The 26,761-nt window shown below is 36.2% G+C and overlaps 1 protein-coding gene across 1 annotated transcript in view; it reads left to right on the top strand.

Annotated features, from left to right (window-relative positions):
• The window catches only part of SUVH4 (histone-lysine N-methyltransferase, H3 lysine-9 specific SUVH4-like protein), a 52,971-nt gene that overhangs the window by 9,615 nt on the left and 16,595 nt on the right, over positions 1 to 26,761 (top strand). Inside the window, exons 5-12 of the mRNA XM_090001061.1 lie at positions 8,934 to 8,988; positions 9,152 to 9,261; positions 13,815 to 13,994; positions 18,021 to 18,119; positions 20,386 to 20,484; positions 20,917 to 20,966; positions 21,051 to 21,139; positions 21,420 to 21,579. Of these exons, the coding sequence (XP_089857187.1) occupies positions 8,934 to 8,988; positions 9,152 to 9,261; positions 13,815 to 13,994; positions 18,021 to 18,119; positions 20,386 to 20,484; positions 20,917 to 20,966; positions 21,051 to 21,139; positions 21,420 to 21,579 (842 nt within the window). The remainder of the gene's footprint in view (positions 1 to 8,933; positions 8,989 to 9,151; positions 9,262 to 13,814; positions 13,995 to 18,020; positions 18,120 to 20,385; positions 20,485 to 20,916; positions 20,967 to 21,050; positions 21,140 to 21,419; positions 21,580 to 26,761) is intronic.

The raw sequence follows: 26,761 nt of genomic DNA, 5'->3' as shown, positions 1-26,761 counted from the left end.
TCATGTCCACTATGGACATTTTTAGGTTTCTTTATTTAAATTTTTTATTTTTCTTTTCTTTATTTGACCTAGGGCAAAAGGGTCCTTCCTTTAGAGTCGTTAAGACCCTCCCCAATGGTCATAAATATGGCCGTTGGGGGGCTCCCAACGACTCTATGGGATCTCCTCTTGGTCCCCATAAGTTGTATAAATAGGGAACTTTGGCTTCCATTCTTAATGCTTTTCTAAGCATTTTGAATCTATTATTCTTTATATTTTTGTTTTCCCTCTTCAAATATTGTGAGTGTTTGGTGATTTGCCCTTTGTTGTTTATTGTATTTTTCCCATTAGTGACATCTTGTTCATGTGTTTGTGCCTTCTTTGTAGTCACTTTGTGACATTGTTCTTGGCACTTGTGTTTCATTACATGGTGTCAGATCTCCTAGGTGTTTCAACACTTTGAGACTCAATTTTGTAGTGTTTTGAGAGTGTGATTAAGTTTCACACACTTGTTCTTTTCTTCTATTCTTCCTCTCTTCCACAATGGCCGATAAAGATGCAAAGATAAATATCTCATTCAAATTGAATGGGATCTATGTCACATGGGTGCGAGTGCGGGAGCGGGTGCGGGGGTGCAGGGGTGCAGCAGGGGCAAAAATGCAAAAAAAATATTTCTATATATATATATATAGATAGATAGATAGATAGATAGATAGAAGGGGGTCGGGGGTTCCCCCGACGCGGGTCGGTGTTCAGTTTTTTTTGCTGGTGTGTTTGTTTGAAGACTTATTACCCACGTTCTGCATGTTGTGTACTTTAGCTCAACAGGACAAAATTGATGAACCGAAAGGATTGGCAATCTGATCGACCCAGCCTGCTGCATTTTGCTAACTGTCATGATTCAATCATGTCTGAAACTCCCTGGTCTTCACAAAAAAAAATATAAGCGAAAGGTTTGACATGGTTTGTTGGAGAGAGAGTCTTCACTAGGCCTACGACGCCACTGCCTAGCAACAACAAACAACAACAACTACTACACCTTCATCCCAAAACAATTGGGGTCGGCGATATGAACCAAAAAAGAAAATCATTTTGGGTCTTCCACATGAATCCCTCTCCTCCAATCATTTCTATCCAATGCCATGTCCTCGGTGAGGTTCAAAGCATTCATATCCTTTCCTATCGTCTCCATCCAAGTCTTCCTAGGCCTACCTCGACCTCTTTTAACTAATATATTTTCCCATTTCTCCATCCTTCTAACTGGAGCATCATTTGGCCTTCACCGAATATGTCCAAACCACCGCAAACGATTCTCTCTCATCTTATTTTCAATGGGTGCAACGCCTACCTTCTTACGTATCTCCTCGTTCCGAATCTTATCTTTTATTGTATTTTCACACATCCATCTAAGCATACGCATCTCAGCTACACTCATTTTTTGAATATGATGTCTCTTGGCAACCCAACATTTCGTACCATATAGTAAAGCGGACCTAATAGTCGTCCTATAAAACTTTCCCTTCAACCGCAATGGCATTCTACGATGGCACAACACTCCAGTTGCACTTTTCCATTTCATCCACCCAACCTTTATCCTATGATTTACATCTCCATCAATTTCTCCATATTTTTGAATGATAGATCCCAAATATTTGAAACAACCATCCACCGGTATTTCTTGCTCACCAAGCTTCACTACACTCCCATCACTACTTCGTTGCTTACTAAACCGACATTCCATATACTCTATCTTACTCTTACTCAACTTAAAACCTCTTGCTTCCAATGTTTGTCTCCATAATTCTAACTTGACATTAACCCCAGCTCTAGACTCATCAATCAAAACAATATCATCAGCAAACAACATACACCACTGCAAAATTTTTTTTTTGAATTGATCTCGTAAGCTCATCCATCACTATAGCAAATAGGAAAGGGCTTAAAGCAGATCCTTGATGTAACCCAACCGTTATAGGAAAATTGGTTGTCACCCTTCCACAAGTGCGGACATTGGTTACTACTCCTTCATACATATCCTTAATTATACTAATGTACTTGAGAGACACACCTTTCTTCATCATTGTCCACCAGAGAACGTCCCTAGGTACTCTATCGTATGTCTTCTCCAAATCAATAAAAACCATATGCAAATCTTTGTTCCTCTCTCTATTTCTCTCAATAAGTTGTATAAGAAGATCTATAGCTTCCATAGTTGATCTTCCAGGCATAAAACCAAATTGATTCTCCGATATCATGACAACCTTCCTCAACCTAGACTCAATCACCCTCTCCCACAGTTTCATAGTATGAATCATGAGTTTTATACCACGATAGTTTGTGCAATCTTGTATATCACCTTTATTCTTATATAGAGGCACCAAAGTACTCTTCCTCCACTCATTAGGCATCTTTTTTGTCCGCGAAATCTTGTTAAAAAGATTTGTCAACCATTCTAAACCTTTCTCTCCCAAGCATTTCCAAACCTCGATAGGTATACCATTTGGGCCAACTGCCCTTCTTGATTTCATTTTCTTCAAAGCCTCTGCAATTTCTTTCTTTTGAATCTTGCGCATGAAGTCACGATTCATCTCATGAAAAGGAATGGAGAAGTCTCCAAGATCTTGAGCATGACTTTCATTAAATAGCTTATCAAAATAATCTTTCCATCTCTCCGTAATCTCCTCATCTTTGACTAAAACCCTTTGCATTTCATCTTTGATATATCTAACCATACTCAGATCCCTCGATTTCCTATCTCTCATCTTGGCAAGCCTATAAATATCCTTCTCGCCCTCTTTGGTATCCAACTTGTCATAAACCTCCTTATATACCTTATCCCTTGCGTTCCGAATTACTTTTTTAGCTTCCTTCTTTGCTATCATATACTTCTCCAAATTCTCATTATCACGACTCTTACTTAGATTTATATAAGACTCTCTTTTAACCTTAATAGCTAATTTGACATCCTCGTTCCACCATGATGTATCCTTACCTAGCGGTGCACCGCCTTTAGACTCACCCAATACCTACTTAGCCACCTTTCTCATGCCACCCGCTATCTTATTCCACATTGATTCTGAATCCTCCTCGATACACCAATCAACTTCCTTAGCTACTTGTTCTACAAACATTCCTTGTTTAGCTCCTTTCAGTGCCCACCACTTAATTCTAGGATCTATCCTATGTCTTTCCCTTTTGTGGCATTGTCTAATTCTAATATCTAAAATTAAGACTCTATGTTGTGTAGCTACACTTTCTCCCGGTATAACCTTACAATCGATTCAACAACCCCACTTTTAAATGTTACTAGGTGAGACTCCCTCTTCCTAAACCAAGTGTTTGCTAAGATCATATCATAGGACAAACCAAAATCTAAAATCCTTTCTCCACTTTTGTTTCTTTCTCCTATACCATAGCCTCCATGGATACTCTCAAATCCATCTCTACTAATGCCTACATGTCCATTAAGGTCACCGCCGATGAAAAGCTTTTCTCCATAAGATATCTCTTGTACTACTCCATCTAAATCTTCCCAAAATTGACGCTTAATAGAATCATCTAAACTTACTTGAGGTGCATAAATACTAATAATATTAATAATATCCATACCTAATACTAATTTAATAAGTAAAATCTTATCACCCTTCCTGCGGACCTTAACTACATTATCTATAAATTCACGACTCATAACAATCCCTACTCCATTCTTATTCCTATTTATTCTTGTATACCAAATCTTATATCCCCAAGCTTCTATCACTTTTGCTTTCTCACCTACCCATTTGGTCTCTTGTAGACATAAAATATCAATCTTTCTCCTACACATAACATCTACTAACTCTACCAACTTACCAGTTAAAGACCATATGGTCCAAGTGGCTAACCTAATTTTATGGTCTTGGACTAACTTCTTTACCCCCACCCGTCCAACAAAGTGAGGGAACCCTTGCCTATTTGACACCACACCCGGGCGCCGGTGTGACGCGTCGCTTCTGGGCGACGACCTAGCAACCCTTGCCCATTTATCACTGCCTTCGGGCCTATAGAGTACAACGCGTTGCTCAGTAGGGCACACCCCAACGAAATTCTCATATTGGTTCATATTCATAGGGTATGACTAAATTTTTATGCTGGCTGTCACTGGCCTACCGCAACCCTCCTCCTTTATCCGGGCTTGGGACCGACAATGTATAACTAAACAGTTATACGCCACTGCCTAGCGTTCTTCAAATTTCATTTTATATACAGTTGCACACAGATGACAACTAAAAGAAATTTATTGGATTTGACATGTGGAAAAGAGAGGTCTACACAAGGCTACGACTAGAGCACCTCGTCTGGAGAAAAGTGAATACTAATAGCCACCAAGGCTCTACTCTACCACCATCATTATCATTTATTATCATTTATTATGGAGGGAGAAAATCCTTGACGAAAAAGGATTTGGTTGGTTGAAGCATAAAGACTTCAAAAGGCTCTTGAATTTTGGTTTTAATTTTTGTGGAAGACGGATCATCATTTCCAAGTTAACAGTATGTTTTCCAACGCTGTGAATTAATTGTTTGGAGGGAAGAATAGCATGGGATGCCAACAAAGCTCGCCAGATGTTGTGGACACAAGTGCCCCTTTATAAAACAGGAGCAGCAACAACAAGAAGCTGTCCATAAATTTTTTTTTAAATTTTGCAGGGCAATTTTTTTCTAAAAAAAATCCAAATAAAAATGGACCAAAATGATCTTGGGTGCGATCAACGCACCCAGGATCGGGTTGACCATACCCGGTGCCACACCCACACTCGCGTCGAGTCACGTCGACGCGGGTGCAGCACCCTGCTAGCCGAATCCCTGTGACATAGAATGGGATCAACTGTAGAATATGGGCGGCTGCTATGAAAAACAATCTCAAAGGCAAGAAACTTTGGGGATATGTATGTAGCACCATTCCAGAATCTCAATTAATGCTCATCAAGAAGGAAGAGAACAAAGTCCGAAATTGAAGATTGAGAAATTGAGCATGCCAAAATATTGGCATGGTTCATGAATAATGTGAATAAGTTGTGCTAATCTAGCCGAATTTAGAAAGGCAAATGGAGCTTAATTTTTCATGAAAGGTATTCATACTCAAAAAGGCTTTGCTAGGAATTTCTTTTTGCAACAAAACGTAACAAGAATATAGCAAGATAATATGAGTATTAGAAATTATTATAGTACTTTATCCCCTCTATGAGGTGAGCTTTCTCTCCTTAAACCTCAATGGGAAGGAAGTGCTATTGCCATAAGGCAAAAGCAAATGAAGAGAGAGATTTTTTCAATTCATTCATGGGTTTCGACTCAAATTTGAACAACTAAGAGGATCCCTACTTCACAGGGCATCAACTCCTCTTTGTGAAGTTCTTGTTGATTTATGCCATGACGAAATTTGCTTAGCTCTTAGAAAAGATATTGATGAGATTCATGCAGTATCTAAATTGGGCAACAATACGAGGACACATAAACCTCTTTATTTTTTGAAAAAATAACTATAACAACAATGGTGGAGGAGAAAAAATTATGTCATTTTTGTAATGAACCAAGACATCTTAGACTCAATTGTCCTAAGCTTAAAAGAAAGGTGACTTCCATTGGAGATAACCCAAGCAATAAAAATGAAGAACCAAAAAGGGACGAAGACATTAAAGGATCCATTGCTCAACTTATGGAAGCACTTCAACAATTTATGAGAAACAACTCTTCCACACCCACTTTTAGTATCATGGTTTTATAAACTCCCTATATGTTTTCTTGGATTCTTGATTTGGGTGCTTCCTTTCATATGACACCAAATGCGTATCTTTTATTCGAACAAATCATTAAATATTTTAATTCATTTATTTCGATGGCTGATGTTACATCCTTAGATGTTAAAGGAATCAGAAGCCTTTAAAATATTTTGAGTAAAGAAAAAGAATTTTATGTTAAAGAAATTAGAATTATTCCAAACCTCTATTTAAATCTTTTTTGTGTTTTCAAATACCTGATCTTGGTTGTAGTATCTCTTTTTCACCAACAAATTGCTTTGTGTAGGATCTTTTCTCCCAGAAGCGGATTCGGCAAGGCCATAGAAGAGGAGACCTATATTATATGGATTTTTTGTCTTTGCCATATAATTTTTTTTGTAATCATGTGCACTCTAAAGATGTTGTGACTTGGTACAAAAGGCTTGGTCATTCTAGTGTCTCTAAGTTGATCTCTTTCTTTTCTTAGCAAAATTTTGTAATGAAAAGGAATTTACATGCAATGATTGCATTCTTGAAAAAATGCATTCTCTTCCTTTTCTACATATCAATTTTATTTCAAGGAGACCTTTTGAGCTAATGCATTTTGATGTATAGGGATCGACACCCGTCATATCTAAGGGCGGATATCCTTATTGATGATTTTGCTAGATACACTTGAGTTTACTTTCTTAGGTTCAAGTCGGATGTTTTTTATATTTTTAAAGAATTTTATATCTTTATTCAAAATCAATTTCAAAATAATATTGCTATTTTTTAAATCTTATTCCAGAAGGAAATACATGTCAAATGAATTTCAAAATTATCTCAAACAAATGAAATTATTCAACAAAGATCTTGCTAAAAAAGTCCTCAACAAAATGGTTTTACAGAAAGAAAACATAGACATCTTATTGAAACTACAAGAACTCTTATTTCCAAAAATGTTTCAATTTTTTTGAGCCAAAGCTGTTCTTTCCGCAATATATCTTATAAATAGGATTCCATCTTCGTGTCTAAAAAATGCTTCTCCTTTTGAAATATTATTCAAAATGTCTCCATATTTGAAAAAGTTGAGAATCTTTGGTTGCAATTGTTTTGTTCTTTTTGAAGGACAAGATAAACTTTCACCAAAGGCTCTTGAATGTGCTTTTGTTGGCTATAGTGAAAATAAAAATGATATACGTGTTATGATGTTAAAAATAACAAACTTTATATTTCAAGAAATGTGACTTTTCTTGAGGATCAAAATGGATTTGAACATCAAAAGCCCAAGGAAGATAATGATTATTCTTTTGTATTTGATTTATTACCTAGAAATCATTCTAATGATGTAATTTGTGATGATAACAATTCTCCTCCAAGGGATGATTCTCCTAATGAGTATCTTAATGATGTTCGTGTGTACACATGACGTGAGGGAAATGTGTATCAAAATGCTTTTGATATATATTAACAAGATCTCTCTTTAGATGACCAAGTAGAGGAATCATTACCTAGACTGTCCTTTAGAAGTGTTAGACCTCTTTAAAGATTTGTGTCATATGATTTTTTCCCCAAATTATAGAGCTTGTCTAATGATGATCCATTCTCATTATGAACCCTGAAACTTTGATGAAGCTAAACATCTACATTGGATAGATGCCTTGAAACTAGAGTTAGAGACACTCAATAAATCTAACACTTGGAAAGTGATAACTCTTCCTTTTGAAAAAAAGACTATTGAGTGTAGATGAGTTTATAAAGTAAAAATAAAAAGCGATGGATCATTAGAAAGATATAGGGTTAGGTTGGTTGTTAAGGGGTATTTTCAAGAATATAAAATTGATCATGAAAAAACTTTTGGTCTGGTTGTTAGGATGGCTAGTGTAAGAACTTTAATAGTACTAACGTCTATCAAACAATGACTTATATACCAGTTGGATGTCAAAAATGCTTTTTTAAATAGTGATCTTTGTGAAGAAGTCTATGTGGATCCCTCACTTGTTCTTGAAATAAAAAAGGAAAAATTCTTAAACTTGATAAAGCTATTTACAATCGTAAACAAGCGCAAAAAGCTTGTTATGAGTCTATGACCTCTTCAGTAAAGTTGTTGATAGTGGATTGAGATTGATTCATTTCAAAATCTGAATTGGCCTATCCCTTGAATCATTTAGAAAATCGTTTCAAGGCCTGGTATGATCCTGACAACATTGATGTCGATACTAGATGTACTATCTTTGTTTATCATTTCTGTGACTATTTTGCTCTAGCGATGCTTAATTTGGAAAATATACTTGCCGTACTTTTTGCGAACTTACAACTAGAAAATGGATTTAGTTTGGGGATTGAATTGGTTATGATAAGATTTGGTGTCACTTCTCAATTTCCTGGGTTAATGGGGACGAGAAAATAATTGGGTCTTCATTATTACTTCTGAGCACACGATGCATATGTGCATCCGTTTAATATGAATTTGCATGAACCTTGGTAACCAGGGTTGCAAGGTATGCGAGTTTCATGTTATTAGGTGTCTAGTAAGCTTCTTGAAGTATTGTGGATCCATTTTATATACATATAAAGTATAAACCAGAGTTACCGGAAACACTCGGGCAAGTGAGGAAGCATGCCTCCACCTCGCTTATCCTCTTTTTTTCATTTTTTCATTTTTCGTATTTTTATTTATTTTTTATTATTATTTTTTTCGCTTCTCCCACACTTCTTGTTCGCTTCCTAGGTCGCATCTGGTTCGCTTCCGAGATGATTTATGATTCACTTCTAAGTTGTCCCACGCTTCCCGCTTCTTAAAATTTTGAAAGTGCCTCGCTTCCGGCTTCCGCTTCCTGCTAACTCGACTGACAACCATGGTATAAACATACCCTCATTCAAAAGTTTTGTGACATGATCATGATAGCACTGCAATACTAGTTGAAAATATTTTCTGATTTTCTGCAGAAACAAAATCAAAGTACATTCTTTTTCTATCTTTTGTATTATTTCCTGCATTTGTTTTTAAATATAGTGAGACACTTTTTTTGATATTTATAGAAAATCATCTACGAATTTGTAAAATCGCCTTGTGGAGATGTTGCTAAGAGTCTTAACTTAAGAAAAATTTCTACTTTTCTATGCCTTTTGGTGTGTGTGTGCATGTTATGATATTCTTGTCAATTAGTTATGCTGTTTTCCCCCTGCGGAATTTATTAGTTTACTACTTTGGCAGATGCTGGATAACAATACTGTTCTTTACCCTGGTAAAAGATTTGGGAATCTTGCAGGTATGTGCTCCTGCTTTTGATATAAATTTTTTCCATGAAATATTGGTACTTTGAGATGTAAAATTCCTGGTTGTTTCTTCTAAGGGATAATGCATTTAAAACTTGACTATGTTTCACTGATTTTCATTCCGTTTGGCAATTTCTGTTCCTGTACCTGTGGCAGGCATTGATGCTGGACATCAATTCTTTTCTCGGGCTGAGATGGTTGTTCTTGGATTTCATGGTCATTGGCTAAATGGGATTGATTATATGGGACTTTCCTACAGCAAATTGGTAACTGCTAAATTGCTAATAGCTATATGTTATTTGAAAATGCTTATTCATTAATATAGCTTCGATAAATATATCGAAAGTTAGTTTAATGGCTTCTTCAACTTAATATGGCTGTATTTCAACCTTTATGATTCTTTTGGATATTTTGACTTTCCAGTGCCGTGTAATTGATAAGGGCTTGAATACTCGTGAATAAGTTGTACAACTTCTTGATCTATGTTTTGGTGCACATTATGCATTTCATTGCTTTCATCTCTGTTCTTTTTTATTTCATCATTTTCGAAAAGGGAGGGGCCTTAAAGAAATGCCATACAAATACAGTATTATGCATTAAAAACTATATGTTTCTCATTTCATTACTTACTGTTGTTAGTTGGGATACAGCTTCGATGATGGTGATAGTCTCCATACTTAATTACCAACTTATTTGATGTGGGAGGTTTTTTCTTCTGTAGTTTCCCATTTTTAACCTTTGTGGCATCCTTTGCTTTAACATTTGAGGCATTGGTTCTATATCCTCTTCCCACTTCCCCCCTTGTTCTAAGCAGCACTATCATCTTGAAATCCACTGCATTCAGGGTTTGTTTACCGTCTTTCATGTTCAGTAATTTAGTTCTTATAAATCTTGAAGATTAGATCTCTCTTTTGATTTTCTCCTGTTGCAACTTTTTGTTTCCTTTTGTGTGTATTGTACATCATTTCATGGTGTCACATATCAAAATAATAGGTTGATTACACCCAGTGACATTATTGGTACTTTTTATCTGTTATGCACCATCCTCTAAATATGTATAGTTAGTCTCCTTTGCTCAAAGGTCTTCAAGTATTGTCTTGATATCTTGAGGGTAAAAAGGACTACCATTGTTACGATCATGTGTAGAAAAATGTCGTGGACCTCTGGACATGTATTTTTGGAACATCTTCCTTGTTTTGTATCTAATACCAAAAAAAAAAAACTGGTGAGATTGACACTTCAATTTTCATTCCTTTTTCTTTTGAAGAGAAAAATAAAGTTAGAGAACACTTCAAACATATACTTGTAGATCTTCATGTCATGATTGTATTTCATTATTTGGTAGTCATACATGATACAGATGGCTTTCTTAGCAGTCAACTCAATTTTACCTCTCTTGATGATGGGCAAACACCCCAGAAAATATATCAGTGTCACAAGACATTGTTTGCATCCTTTAATTCTTTGTTGTTGCCTTGTTTTTTATGATTCCTGTTCTTTTCAATGTCAAGCCTTTCTCGCTTTAGTTAATTCTTATGTTGAGCTAGCACCTGTCATGAAACTGCTTCTCAGCTTGAATGGCAGCAGACTGTGGCAAAAGAGTTGCTTAAGTTAGAAAGTATGCATGCTTTGGACTTGACTAAATTGCTCATAAGAAAGAAGCCCGTTCAATATGTGAGTATAGAAGATAAATAGAAGATCAAAAGGGAGCACTCAATGATATAAGACAAGACTTGTAGTTGAGAATTATCAGCAACAGTTTGGTATTGATTATGTGGAGACATTTGCTCTAGTAGCTCACATATGCTACTTAATATTTTTGCAATTAGAATCCTATAACGGTTGGGTTACATCAAGGATTTGCTTTAAGCCCTTTCCTATTTGCTATAGTGATGGATGAGCTTACGAGATCAATTCAAGAAAATGTGCCGTGGTGTATGTTGTTTGCTGATGATATTGTTTTGAATGATGAGTCTAGAGCTGGGGTTAATGCTAAGTTAGAATTATGGAGACAAACATTGGAAGCAAGAGGTTTTAAGTTGAGTAAGAGTAAGACAGAATATATGGAATGTCGGTTTAGTAAGCAACGAAGTAGTGATGGGAGTGTAGTGAAGCTTGGTGAGCAAGATATACCGATGGATGATTGTTTCAAATATTTGGGATCTAGCATTCAAAAGTACGGAGAAATTGATGGAGATGTAAATCATAGGATAAAGGTTGGGTGAATGAAATGGAAAAGTGCAACTGGAGTGTTGTGCGATCGTAGAATGCCATTGCGGTTGAAGGGAAAGTTTTATAGGACGACTATTAGGCCCGCTTTACTATATGGTACGGAATGTTGGGCTGCCAAGAGACATCATATTCAAAAAATAAGTGTAGCTGAGATGCGTATGCTGAGATGGATGTGTGGAAATATAATAAAAGATAAGATTCGAAACGAGGAGATACGTAAGAAGGTAGGCGTTGCACCCATTAAAAATAAGATGAGAGAGAATCGTTTACGGTGGTTTGGACATATTCGGCGAAAGCCTAATGATGCTCCAGTTAGAAGGATGGAGAAATGGGAAAATATATTAGTTAAAAGAGGTCGGGGTAGGCCTAGGAAGACATGGATGGAGATGATAGGAAAGGATATGAATGCTTTGAACCTCACCGAGGACATGACATTGCATAGAAATGATTGGAGGAGAAGGATTCATGTGGAAGACCCAAAATGATTTTCTTTTTTGGTTCATATCGCCGACCCCAATTGTTTTGGGATGAAGGCGCAGTTGTTGTTGTTGTTGTAGAAGTGGAATATATTGCCGCTAGATGTGAAGAATCCATTCAGTAGAGATTTGGAGGGAAAAGTCTTTGTAGAGTTTCCCCTAGTATATTAGATTTTGAGTGGAGAATCTATCAGCTTCACTATGCAGTGTATGGTTTCAAACAGTTCCACAAAACATGGTCTCAAAAGTTTAATATTGCAGTAAGATACTTGTATTGCATAGAGTTATGATGATTCACCCCATCTTTATTTCTTTATCATTATACGTACATTTTTTGCTTTTTTTTGTATGCTAATGCTATGCTTGTTATAGGTGATAATATTCAACTAGTAGCTATTGTGAAGCACAATTTTGGACTGATGTTTGGGATGATGTTCTTGGGCTTATTTCACAATTTCTTAGGGCCTGAAGCTGTGCACTCGTGGAGCTATTAGTTGTTGCAGCATAAGTAAGAGGCCTAGTGACTCGAGTTAGACTAATTCATGATGCAAGCATGTGGACACACCTATCGAAGACTATTTCAAGTTTAGATCAATGGGTGGGTTGCCACTTAGTCATCCAATTATAGATAGGCATTTGGTAGAGACTCTTATTTACTTGATCATCTGACAATCTTATATTACTTATTCAGTACATTTGGTTCACCAACTTATGAGTGCGACATACAGTTCATCTTGCCTCCATGTTAAGGATTATTCATTATGTTCAGGGCATTATGCATTAATATGTTATTTTTCTCTTCATCTTCCTCACTTGAGCTTTCAACTTCTAGATATTCTGACTTTGGCAGTTGCAGTAGGAGTTTGACAATCGACAATGGGCTTTTGTATTTCCTTTTAAAATTCCGTGATCTTTTGAAAAGTAAAAATGGAGGATAACACCGTCTACTACAAAGACAGAATATCTAACTATGCTCAAACTGCAATAGATCAGTGTCGGGTTGTCTTCCTCCACATTCTTGCACTCCATCTTATTTTATTGATGTATTGATGGCCCATTCTTCTGTTCCATCTTTGATTCAATCACAGGTATTGAGGTTTGACCATCCACTCTTGCTTGTTCTTATGCTTGTACACTTCTTGTATTCCTTGTGCATCACAAACTTTTCATCCTTTAAAAGTTCTTGAGCTACGAGTTTGCCAACCACCCTCCTTCCTTGCTAGAAAAGGGGAAGAGATAAAGAAGGGTAAGAACCCAATGGCTGCACTTGAGGCCTTTTAGATTACTAGTGATGACAAAGATGTGAGACTTGCTTGTGTTCCTTATCAACTCTTCTTTTGGTAATTGAAATGATTACCCCATGAAATCTCTCCTTGATAATTTAATTTATTCTCACATGAGCATCATTGCTGGCCAATGGGTGTGACCTTGATCTTGTATGGCCTGCTAGTGTTACGGTCGACCTGCATGATCTTTTGTTTGATTTGGGAGTGCACAATGGCATCCTCTTTTTAACATTTTAAATATCTCACCCTTCAAGCCATGTGGAAAAATTAGAACTCTGTTGTTTGTGTTCAATGCACACTCTACTTGGGTTAAATAGGTAAGAAGCACATGGCAAACCTTGTTTTGTGGACAATATATCAAAGTTTAATAAAGGTTCATCAGTAACCTGGCTGCAAAATTTTGGGCAAAGCCGTTTAAATATAACTTGGGTGTTTGCATGGCAAGCAGGGAAATGTGGTCTTGCAAAGGCATTTGGATGTGCCTTTATCAAGATGAAAATTGTGGCTTGCATTTGATTGAAGTGTAGTTCATTAGGATTGAAAATTCAGTCATTATAAATGTATGTTAGCTGGAAACTTGGTTTTCTTAACTCAAATTGGAATATCTGTAATATTTGTCAGGCTTTGAAGTCAAATTTATGCTTATTTTATCTCCTATTCTCATTTTAAAATTTATTTTGTATTTTTGAGCTGGAATTCTCGTCAAAAGATTTGTTGTGTTAAGCTAGAGATGATTTGTGTGATACTTAGTTGATCGTTTTATATGGTTAGGCTATGTGCTGACATATTATGTGTGCCTGGATATTGACCTTCTCAAAATTGCAGGCTGAGTACAGGCATTTGAAGTTTCCACTCGCTGTCTCTATAGTTCTTTCAGGGATGTACGAGGATGATTTAGATAACTCTGAAGATGTTGTTTACACTGGTCAAGGGGGGAATGACTTGCTTGGTAATAAACGTCAAATTAGTGATCAGGTGATGGAACGCGGGAATTTAGCTTTGAAGGTGTGCACTTGATTTTTTTCTTTTTTCTTTGTCTTAAAATGCTTAAAAATAATATTATCTAAAAAATATTGCAAAAATGTCATGATATTTTGAAAATGTTGCGAGATTTTTCCGATTTTATTGGCTACTTTAAAATATCAATATTTATTGCGATATTTTCAAAATATTTCATATATTAATGACTATGATTTATATATAGTTAATATTTGGTGCTATTGAATGCACACAAATATTGAGTATGAATCTCCTTCTTTTCATATTTTTTAATTTTTATTTTTTAAATTGGACCTTATGGATGTGGTCTACAAGGTTTGTTTAGTAGAAAATGAGTTTTGAATCATGAGATAGTGGCGTGTAAGTGGTTTTTCTAAAGGCTTCAAAAATCAATTGACTACAATGCATTACAATTGCAAAACTTAAAATATCATATTTTTAGACTGAAATATCTCGATCCAAGCTTTGGTCCTTAGCAAGCAAACTGTACTGAACACATCTATGTGATCATATTGAGGCGATCAAGTTTGAATCTTTGATTTCCAGCTCAATAGCTTCGTGCATTCAATGGCACCAAATGGTAGCCTTTGTATAGATCTATTTGCTTATTTTCTTAATGAACCTCAAGTCTGGCTTGCATTTAGTAAATGAACCAATCTCGGGTTGAGAATTAGCAAACTGTGGCCATGCTTCTGGTTAGAGACTCAACTTGTTATGCAGTGCTAACATGGGGTGAAGAGTTCTTTATTTAGGTAATTCTCTCCCTGTTGACGGACTGTAGCTTAGAAATGTAGTCCATGTAGTTGGTGGTTTGTCAAATTCCTATGGCTTCACAGATTTTAACCATACTCACAAATCTCGTCGATATTTTGAATATCACGCGAAAAAATGTGAAATATTACAAAAACAAAAAATAAACATTTAAAACACAATATTTTTAAAAAGTTACTACATTTTAATTTCTCATGATTTTATCATGACTTTTTGATAAAGCCTTGTTAAAATACGTGCTGATGATTTTTCGATAAAGGGTGTTTTTGTCAATAGACAAAATATCCCCTTAAATTTTCATGGGTTTCAATAAAGAAAGAACCTTGAAAATGAAAGAGCTTTTGAATTTCAAAAGAAACTTTCTTTTTTTTTTTTGTTTTCACGGTTCGCAGTAAAGGGAACCATGTTATTTATGAATGGAAATGATGGAACATGATGCCTTTTATGGATCATTATGGGGCACTCTCTCTTCTCCCTCATTGGTATGGGGCTAAAACGTGTCCCTTTACATAAACTACAACACATCCTAATGAAGTAAAGGGCTTACTTTAAATCATGATTTTAACGAATTTGTAAGGAAAGAATTTTGTTGTAAATTTCAATGTATTTTACAAGTTTTTTGATATGCTTCATATTTTTTTTAGATCATTAATGTGCTGAGTTTTTTCCTATATTTTTCGGGAAAAACATGAAACTTGAATTTCTCCCGAGATTTTCACTTGCTGAGAAATACTTGAGAGCGAGATTTGTGACTATGATTTAAACATACTTGAAATGAGACGAGTCACGAGCCCCTTGCGGCTAGCATATGTGTGGCTGTATGTGTGGTCATGTGTGGAGACCCAAATAGGGCTGGGAAATGAGACAAGCCCCTTGTGGCTCGGGCTATAAAGAGCTGGTTCGAACTCATAAAATAAGTTTGTCTTGCTGAACAAAAATTTGGGTTGTATACGTTGATTAAGCAGGAATAAATATATTCTAGATGTATTTTTCATAGTATTGTCTGGAGTAATAGAATGGTTTGTCTTCGAACCCCATTGTGCCATATCTCTCAAGAGAAGGGTTCCCAACCCTTATCTCTACATATATGGCTGTAATTAAATGGTGGTCTTCTACAAAAACTTGAGAAATCTTCAAAAGAGTGTCTATTGTAGATACTTCAAGCATAACCCATAAAAGGGTAAAAATTGAAGAACACACTAAAATAATAAATCTTTATTTCTTCACAAGAAATGCATAAGAAGCGTTGATTCAATGAGGAGGGGGATCAACCCTATTTATACAAGTGGAAGAGCTTGAGGAGAGCTCTTTTAGAGCTCTCCTTGAGAGTCGTTGGACCTAGTCCAACTGCTCTAAATATTGCCATTGGACTAGGTCCAACGACTATATTCTTAGTCAAGTCCTAGTTGGGACTTGACTAGAATACAATGTCTAGTTCAAAATGAACTAGACAATAAATAAAAATAAAAAGAAATACAAGAAAAGGAAAAAGAGAAAATAAAAAAAATATAATAATAATATAATATAATATAATACTATTATTATATGCATATTATATATGTTACATTTTACATTTTAACAATGGCATGCTCCTTTATGATATTTTTGAAGTCTTTAGATTGCAAGCAATATGTCTAGTGTTCAAATCCTGTTGCTTCCAACTTTAAAACAATGTACTTTTTTGGAAAATGATCCAGCTCAAGCTTGGCTTAATATGTCTACTGTTCGAATCCTATTAAATCCAGCTTTTTAGTTGTATATGTATATTTTGGGGTAAGGGAGACAGCTTGATCTTGGGCTCATCATGAGCTAAAGCTTGTCTCGGCTCACCTTAAACATGTACTAAGCTTGAACACCTCAAGCTCACCTCGTTCAGTTTGTTTACCAGTCCTAGACTCAGATATGATTGCACGTGTGATATGCTTTACACAGTTTTGATATGATTGGATATATCTTGTATACTGCACCTAACATGATCATGTAATTGCGGTTGAAAATTATGGTAGAAGATTTTCAAATTTCAGTTGAGATTTTCTGATTCCCTTTACATTCTTAATCGTTTGCTTTGCTGGTGATGCATTTATATTTTTTTACTATTTTTGCTGATTTTGGCTAATGAGGCCTAGGGTTTTTTGTTTCCAAAGTTATACTTTTGTTTCTGGCTGGCACTATGTCTACAATAGAACCTCCCATAATGAAATATGTGAAAATACAAAATGAGGGCCTCTAATGGCTTACAAGATCATAAACACAAAGTGAACATGCACATACATAAGTCCAACTAAATGGACAATACAAGAGCACAAAGGCACAATGCAAGCACTAAGTGCATTCAAGACATTAAAGAACTAAATAGAAAACACAAAACATAAAAAATATTCATCTTATTGAGCATTAATGCTTAAGAGAAGCATTAGAAAGTGAAAGAGGATAAAAGCCCCTATTTATACACATACAAGAGAGACGAACCTCAATAGAACTGTTGGACTATTCCAACTGCTCTCTTGACTAGTAAAAAAAGAACCCAATAACTCTATTTGATATTTGACCAAATTGTCCCAATAAAAAACAGAAAAGGACAAAAAGAAAATAATAAAGTAAAAATATTAATGTGCCCCTAATGCGAACAACCTATCACATAGACTGAAATGATCAAAATACCCCTAATAAGTATTTACCTATTATTACATCATTATAAATAAAATATGTATACATATATAGAGAAATTGGTAGCTGCTCACACAGTAGGTGTGAAGTGATATGTGCTAAATGAGTTTTTCTGCCCTTCCAGTGTTTTTTTGCAGTTTCGACCCCATAAGTGTGTCGGGCATGGTCGATTTACGAGGATTCCACTCCTGGATCATGTGTTTTCGATGAAAAAAATGATATTTGGAGCCTCAAAAATTTATAAAAGAGTTTGGACCGTTGATTTTTTGAACCTTATAAAAACCCACCCATGTGTTGGAATAGAATGCTTCAAGAGTTGATCCCTATAAAATCAAGTACATAGATCACATCTTTATGGTCAGAATCTAAAAATAAAATGAAAAAAGGCCATTTAGTACGTTCATTTCGCACCTAACTTGCTACCAATCACTCTCTCTCTCTCTCTATATATATATATACATGTACAACTTAACACCTTATATTTGTTTTATTATACCTATTTATTTTTGTGCAATTTTCTTGTACTTGTTTGATGTTATTAGACACCATTTTTTTGTAGTACAAAATTCTATTTGAGTACGCTTCCTTCTGCAGCATAACATGGAACAAGATATCCCTGTTCGAGTTACACGCGGGCATGAATCAGTGAACAGCTATTGTGGGAAGGTGTACACATATGATGGACTATATAGGGTGAGCTTACTTTTGGATTATCATTTCCAACATGTTTTCTGGTTTTGTTGCATGCAAAACTTTGTTGAATGGTTGTTTAATTGTATGTTATTGCATGTTCAGTTTGTGCATTATATATTTATGTTGGGGTTGTTACTCTTGTTGTTCTGCACTCAGCTTGTGTATCATCAACATGTATTTGGTGGATATGCTTGTCACAGGGTTACATGTTTGAGTACGAAGTGTTAAAAATGTATATATACATAGTGTAAATACATATGTATTTTGTACAACACACACACACACACACACACACATATATATATATATATAACTTGGTTAATAACTAAGTTAGGATAGTTTATATTTTACTTTTTTGTTCAGTTTGAATTAGTCAACATTTGTTGACTAGTCAAACCAAAAGAGATGTTGGGGAGGTCCAGAGGCTCTATTTAGAGCCGTTGGGCCTCTCCCAATGTCTCTTTGGAGCTCCTGTTATTTGTGTATATTTAGTGGTGAAACCCCTCCCATTTGTAATGCTACTTGCATGGATTTATATCAATAAAATATTATTCTTTAGCCTCTTGTGTTGGCCACTTTAGTCGGTTTTGTGTGTGAGCCTATTTGTGGATTTTTGTGTGTTCACCTTGGTGGTTTGGTTGACTTTGTTGTGTTTTTCTTTGTATCCACTTTAGTGATTTGGTGAACATCGTTTGCGGATCTCATTTTCTTACATGTTATCAGGGCTTGGTGATCAAGCTGAATTTGTTTTGAGTGCATCCCAAAGCATGCTACTCAAAATTTAAATGTGTTGAAGCTCCCTTGTAATTCCTATTCAAGTGCTTGTGAGATCATGATTGTGTTTCAACTAACGGAGCTGTGGTGCTCTCTTGGTGGTGGAGTGCTTGTGGTCTTCACCATGCTTTCTTCCTTTTCCCTCTTCTTTATTGTTTTCTTATTGTTCTATCTTCTTTTGTCCTTGTAAAATTGGATGACAATGAAAATGTCACCATAAAACCCACCAAACTCAATGACTCAAATTATGTAACATGGGCTTTAATTATGAAACACCACCTCATATGGCAAAAAGGGTTGTGACCCTTATGAGGACTAGTGGACCAACTGAACCTGTGGAGAAGGTGATAGGTATTCCAAACAACGGGTTATAAGAACAATAAAGTAAATACAACCTTCAAGTCCACAAAGGGTCAATAAAACAATATACAAAATGCACTTGAAGTGCTAATTCCAGAGCCACAAAGGACAATAACACATAAAAAATAGAGACTTTTATTAAGAAGAATTCTTTCAACATGGATAATTTACACTTGAGTTAGAATTCCTTATTTATAATGAAGTGGAGAGGCCAATATAACTTTCCGATAGAGCCCCAACAACTATATTGTCTTCCCAATAAATCCCAAGGCAAGTGTACATATTGAAACAATAATAAAATAAAAAAGACCAAAATGACAATTATAAGTATGCCCTTATTGAGCACAAACTATACAACATAATGAAATAAGCAAAATACCCAAACATCAATAATATGTATATATATATATATTTAATATACATATTTAGATGCACACATAATATATTTTAACATCCCCCATAAAACTTATGGTGAGATCACCGAAAGTTTGTTGAGAATTGACATAAAACGCAGAGCTGGAAGAGCCTTTGTAAAAAGTATGCTAGTTGTCACTCGGAGGTAACATATGACAACTCAAAACTCCTCGAAGATTCTCTTCTCTGACATAGTGACAATCCATCTCTATGTGCTTGGTTCTTTCGTGGAAGGTCTTGTTGCTTGCAATGTAGATTGAACTCTTATTATCACAACATATCTTCGTAGGACTAGAGATGTTAGTCCCATGTCTTTTAGAAGACTCCACTTCCAATTGATCTCCATGGTGATGGTTGCCATTTCTCTATATTTTTTTAGTGGATGATAGAAAGATCTTTTGCTGTTTTTGTATGTCCACGATATAAGTGAATCTCCTAATAATAAACAAAAGCAAGTATTTGAGACTCTATCATTTGGATTACCTCCCCAATAAGCATTAATATAAACAATTAAATTTAAATTGGAAGAGGATGATAAAAGTAGCCCTTTGGATATTGTATTTTTAATATCTGGCAATACGCAAAACAACTCATAATCTACTCTTTTTTCCTTTTTTTCCATGTATCCATCTTTTTGTTTACTTGTAATCTGAATGGATCCAAACCCTCTGCATATCTCATCTTACTGGTGTTTGGTTGAACATTCATGCATCTATAGGTTGTGGACTATTGGGCTCAAAAAGGTGTATCCGGATTTACCGTGTACAAATATCGGCTAAGGCGGCTGGAAGGTCAGCCAATACTAACCACATGCCAGGTTTGATTTGTTTCTTTGCAACCTGTCATTCTTTTTTCTTTTGAGCTGAAGCTATATAGATGGCTTTGCAAGCTTTAATGGAACATTGGCTTGCTAGGACTCTTGTTTGCTTGGTGAAAACTTTCTATCATGCATATGTTTTCATTTTATTTTTGTTGCATATGACAGGTATTGTGCATAGGATCTTTTAATATGAGTTAATATTATTTTCTGTGCATGGCTTACTTTACAAGTTTATCATCTTGTATCATAATTTGCATCTATTATCTCTCTAGTGAATTTTCTGTCCACGTCTTCTGTTTTCTTCTCTGCATTGATTTATCTCTTTAATATTTGTTTTTCTCCTAGCTCTCTCAATGTTGTTCCAAAGCCTTGTTTAAATATTTCAGAGCCTAGTTAATGGCTTTTTTTCCCCACATGACCTGACATCAGGTACATTTTACCCGAGCTCAAGCACCTAAATGCCTCACAGATTTGCAAGGGTATGACCTGATCTTTTGTTTTATTAAAATATAAAACTTTTTTGTTCTTCATCTGAGGCTTTTCTTTTTGATGAACTTTGCAAGGTTGGTATGCAAGGACATCTCTGGTGGTCAAGAGAAGATCCCTATTCCTGCTACAAATGTAGTTGATGATCCCCCATTCCCCCCAAGTGGCAAGTAGTGTTAATTTGGTTACCTTGTGTTCTGTTGTTGATGCTGCTCCAAGAATTTGTGGCTTGAAACTCATGTTGTTTTTCATGCTTCTATATTTTACTTGGACTATTTTTTCTGAAGCATTAAATGTTTTTTGAAGACTTTGAGATATTTTTTGAAATTTTTAAAAGAAGAATTTTGGAAAATGTCATGGCATATGATAAGTTTTGGTTAATATTGCAATAACTTGAATGTTGCTCTTGTTTTCCGTCTAAATATTGAATATTATCCCATTTTTAGGTTTTGTATACTGCCATCGTGTCAACGTGGCTAAAAATGTGGAAGTCCCTCCGGATGCTAATGGGTGTTCTTGTAATGGAGTTTGTGTTGATTCAAGCACATGTGCTTGTGCAAAATTGAATGGTGGTGATTTTCCATACGTTCGAAGAGATGGTGGTCGGTAAGGATGTTCATCATTTATCCTGGTTTAGTAATTAGTTTGAATTTCTTATGTAGTCAAAATCAGCGATAAGGCATCGGCTAGGCACCTAGTCGACTAAGGTTCCAAGTTGGCACCAAGTCAGCGTGTAGTCCTGGGCACCTAGGTTCTCTGCTATTAAAAGGTCCAGATTATTCTGCCTAGTCTCTTCCTAGGCACCGACTAGTCCCCGCCTAGGCTGACTAGGCACCGGCTGGTCCCCACCTTGGCACAAACTTGTCCTTTTTTTAACCATGTATATATATGTGAATGTATTATATATATATATATATATATATATGTTGTTTCATGCTCACACACACAGATATATATGCACTGTTTTTTCAGATATATGTATATATAGTTTGTTTAAGATATTCATTTATGTGTATATGCATAAATTTTGTAAGTCTTATGTAAATTATGTTAAGTCTTATGATTACTGTAAATCTTGTGTTTTCTTGACCTTTTTTTGGTCCCTATTAGGCCTTCTAGTCTTGCCTCGGCCTCTACTTGGCTTTTTAAATGTCTGCCGCCTAGGCGCCCGCTAGCGCTTTTGACTAGATTTTCAATTTTCCAGTCATGCTTTAATGAGGTAGTTTCATTTTAAAGGTTATGCCATTCACAACTTTTCTCCATTATTGTCCAATGTCTTCACATGGGTGCGGGTGTGGCGATGCGGCACTTCAAAAAAACTTGGGTGCGGGAGGGAATATATATATATATATATACATATATATATGAGAACTGAACATATTAGGGCTCATTTCTCGTTTTCCCCATTCTTCCCCATAGTTTTGAAGTGTCTTATGATAGATCTTAACCATTAGATGTGTTTAGCATGCTCGATTTATTGAGAATCGACTCTTAGATAATGATTTTTTGATGAAAGTATATGTTTTTTTGAGCAAAAAAAACTGATACCTTCATACTTCATAGCCATTGATTTTGATTCTTGAATCTCCTGAAAAAACCTGTATCCAAGTCAGATTCCAGTGATCCAAATGCCTGTTCCCACTAAAAAACCTATATATCACATCTATGGTGATGAATGTGAGAAAAAACACCAAAAACCTGTGATTTTGATCTAAGAACAAGAAAGTTGGTAGAACCAGTGTATTACGGGGAGAGAGAGAGAGAGAGAGAGAGAGAGAGAGAGAGAGAGAGAGAGAGAGAGAGAGAGAGAGAGAGAGAGAGAGAGAGAGAGTACCAAACTTCGGTGGTAGTCGAGGTCGGTGTTGGGGTCGGGAGACAGGTCAAGAGGATTAGGCCAATTTTTTTTGCCCTAATCCTCCTTTCAGCCTATTTCATCGGGCTTTTTTTAAAGTCCAAAATTTGGAAATTTATGACACTGGGTGCGTTTACCCCACCTAGGTAATAGAATACCTGCAGAAATTAAAGAGAGAGAGAGAGAGAGAGAGAGAGAGAGAGAGAGAGAGCTCTGATATTGTTGTTTAGAATCGGCAACCTCTATTCTTCACAGGTCTGCGCTAATACATCATTAGTTTAATAGGGTTACAATAATTCACACGTGGACAAAAATGCCCTTGTATAAGTAACTCATTACATTAAAATACAAAGCCTGGGAATGGATATGGATCCAATATTAAATGGATCCATATCCAACCCATATTGTAATACCCTCCCTCAAGTTGTGCATGGGAGTGAACCATGTGCAACTTGTTCTTCAGATACCAGAAACGTTGACTTGTAAGACCTTTGGTAAACATATCAGCAATTTGATCTTCTGAAGGCACATAAACTGGTTCAATCTCTTTGTCTGCTATCTTTTGTCTGATGAAATGTTGATCAATCTCAATATGCTTAGTTCGACTGTGATGAATGGGATTGAATGCAATTTGTATAGCACTTTTATTATCACACATAAGTGTCGAATTTGAAATATCCTCCCCCATTTCTGTAAGTAGATGCCTAATCCAGGTCACTTCTGCAGTGGTGGCTGCCATAGATCTATACTCTGCCTCTGTGCTAGACCTTGCCACAACTTTCTGTTTTCTGCTACTCCATGAGACAAGATTTCTTCCAATGAAAACACAGTGTCCTGAAACAGACCTCCTCTCATTTGGATCCCCTGCCCAGTCTGCATCTGTATAGGACAGTATGTTATGTTTTGGGAACTTCCATGAAGATTGAATATACGTAAGACCATCGCCTAATGTTCCTTTTAGATAGCGAAGGATGCGTTTGACAGCATCCATGTGACCAGTCTTTGGTTCATGCATGAACTGAGATATTTGATTAACAGAATATACAATGTCTTGTCTAGTAAAGGTAAGATATTGCAACATACCCACTAAACTGCGATACTTGACTGCATCAGGATATAACTCACCATCACAAATACTGAGCTTTTGGTTGACAACACTGGGTGTAGGTAGAGGTTTACAATCTGTCATTCCTGCTTTAGCCAGAAGATCAAGAGTGTATTTGTGTTGAGTTAATGACATTTTGTTATCTTGTCTGTCCACCTCTACACCAAGAAAATATCTCAGTTCCCCAAGGTCTTTCATTTTGAATTGCATACTCAATAAAACTTTAATTCGTTGAATGTGGTCTGGAGCATTACCAGTGATCACAATGTCATCAACATATATGAGTAAGAAGACCAGGGTGGTATCATTCCTGTATATGAACAGAGAATGATCTAGTTGGGAACGAAAGAAACCATGTTTCTGAATTTCTAAGGAGAAGCTTTCGAACCATGACCAGGAAGCTTGCTTTAAACCATACAAGGCTCTGGTTAACTTGCATACATACTCTTTTGGGTCTCCCTCTGTATCACCTTGAGGCTGCTCCATGTAGACCTCTTCCTTTAAATTTCCATGAAGAAATGCATTTTTAACTTTAAGTTGACTAAGGGTCCAGCCATGTTCAATTGCCAAGCCAAGTATGATGCGAATAGTTCCCATTTTCACCACTGGGCTGAATGTCTCATCGTAATCCTAACCATATTCTTGAGTGAAACCCTTGGCTACGAGACGTGCGTTGTACCGTTCAATGCTACCATCCGGTTTATATTTAATTTTATATACCCATTTGGAACCAACAACATTCTTATCTGGAGGACGCCCAACTATCTCCCATGTTTGACACTCATGAAGTGCCTCGATCTCCTCATTCATCGCTTCAATCCATTTGTTGGATTGGACAGCTTGATGAAAACCAAGTGGTTCATCATGTTTCTCAATCTTGGATAGAAAAATTTGAAAGTCCATAGAAAAGTTGTCATAACTAACCCATTTTTCAATAGGATGTCTTATCCTACCTGATCTTCTTGGTGCTTCTTTGTTATCAGACAATGCAACGTTTTCTTCAGCATGTACATTTGTTTGCTCTTTGAGTCTCCTGGTATACACATTACCTTTGTATCTCAGACATGCTGTTTGTGATGCATCATCTGAAACTGTCGCACCATGTATGTCTTCTGGGATCAAAATAGTATCTTCGGCAATATGTGAAAAAAGTTCAGCACTAAGCCATGGATCATACCAATTACCAGCTGCGTCACCGTGTTCTCGATTGTGATTTGCTTTACTTTTCAGAAAACTATTTTCATCAAAAACAACATTTCTGGAAATCCTAACCTTCTTATTGGCAGGGTCATAACACCTGTAGCCCTTATGTTCATCTGCATAACCAACAAATTGACATATGGAGGCTTTGTCCTGAAATTTAGTTCTCATGGATTTATCAATGTGTACCTAACATGTGCATCCAAAAACTCGTAACTCGTCATAATCAGGATGTGCACCAAAGAGAACGTAATAGGGAGACTGATTTTCAAGGATAGACATAGGAAGGCGATTTATCACTTGAGTGGCAGTGTGAAAAGCTTCTGTCCAAAGACTAATGGGCAAGTTACAATCATGCATCATACTCATTGCACTTTCTACAATATGTCTATGTTTACGTTCAGCCATTCCATTTTGTTGTGGAGTGTACGGGCAAGAAACTCTACGATGTATCCCATTATCTTGGAGAAAGTCTAAAAATTCTTTGGAGGAATACTCACCACCTCCATCACATTGGAGAATTTGAATGTTTTGGGAGAATTGAGTTTTAGCATAGGCATGAAAATGATGAAAGATGGAAAAAACCTCTGATTTGTGTTTCATAAAGAATATCCAGGTAAAACGAGAGAAACTGTCAATAAAAGATACATAATATTTGCTTCCAGAAGAAGAAGGATTGGGGGCTGGGCCCCAAACATCAAAACATATTATTTCAAAGGGCATGAAGGCTCTTTTATTTATTTGATGGAAAGGAAGTACATGACTTTTGCAGACCTGACAACTGGGACACATTTTATCCTTCAATGAAGATGAAACATATTCTGAAAGAAAACCATTGGACACTAACTTTTCAATAAAGACTTGACTACAATGACCAAGACGAGAATGCCAGAGATCTGGCTTATTACATTTGGATATACTTAAGACGCTTTTGGAGACATGATGAGACTTGGGCTTCAGGACACTGGAGGTTGAATCTTCATTGAAGACATACATGTTTCCACGTCGCTCTCCTTTAGCGAACATCTCCTTCGTTTGAAGATCCTTGACAAAGACAGAAGTAGGAGTAAATTCCACAGATGAATTGGTAGAATCAACAAGCTTAGAAACAAAGATAATATTTTTCTTTATATTTGGCGCATGAACAACATCAGATAAAGAAATAGATGACTTAGACAAAGGAATGAGGACATTGCCAATGTTTGAAATAGGGTGGTGAGTCCCATCTCCAGTTACAATAATAGATTTACCAAGATAAGGAGTCAACGCAGAGAACTTACCTATATTGCCAGTGACATGAGCTGCTGCTCCAGAGTCAACATACCATATTCCATCATCACTCTGTTTTAGATTCAAGTTGGCCATCACAGATAAGAGAAGATCCTTGGCATCATCACTGACTCGAAATGTACCTGCAGTTCCTGATATAGCAACATTTCTATTATTTTGTGTTCTGTTCCGATTTTGAGGATTGAACCAGCAGTTGGCTTTGATGTGACCACGTTTGTTACACTGGTAGCATGTGGGGACATTCTTTGAAGTACTGACATTAGGATTTGGTGTAGGTAGTAACCCACGTCCACCCTGGATTGGAGTTCCCCTGCTTCTGCCACGTCCTCCTCGTGAACGAT

Source organism: Nuphar pumila, chromosome 1 (genome assembly GCF_984573655.1).
Source record: "Nuphar pumila chromosome 1, dmNupPumi1.hap1.1, whole genome shotgun sequence".
NCBI classification, from domain to species: Eukaryota; Viridiplantae; Streptophyta; class Magnoliopsida; order Nymphaeales; family Nymphaeaceae; genus Nuphar; species Nuphar pumila.
Note: the sequence above shows the minus strand (reverse complement) of the source record. Positions and strands in the feature narration are given on the sequence as shown.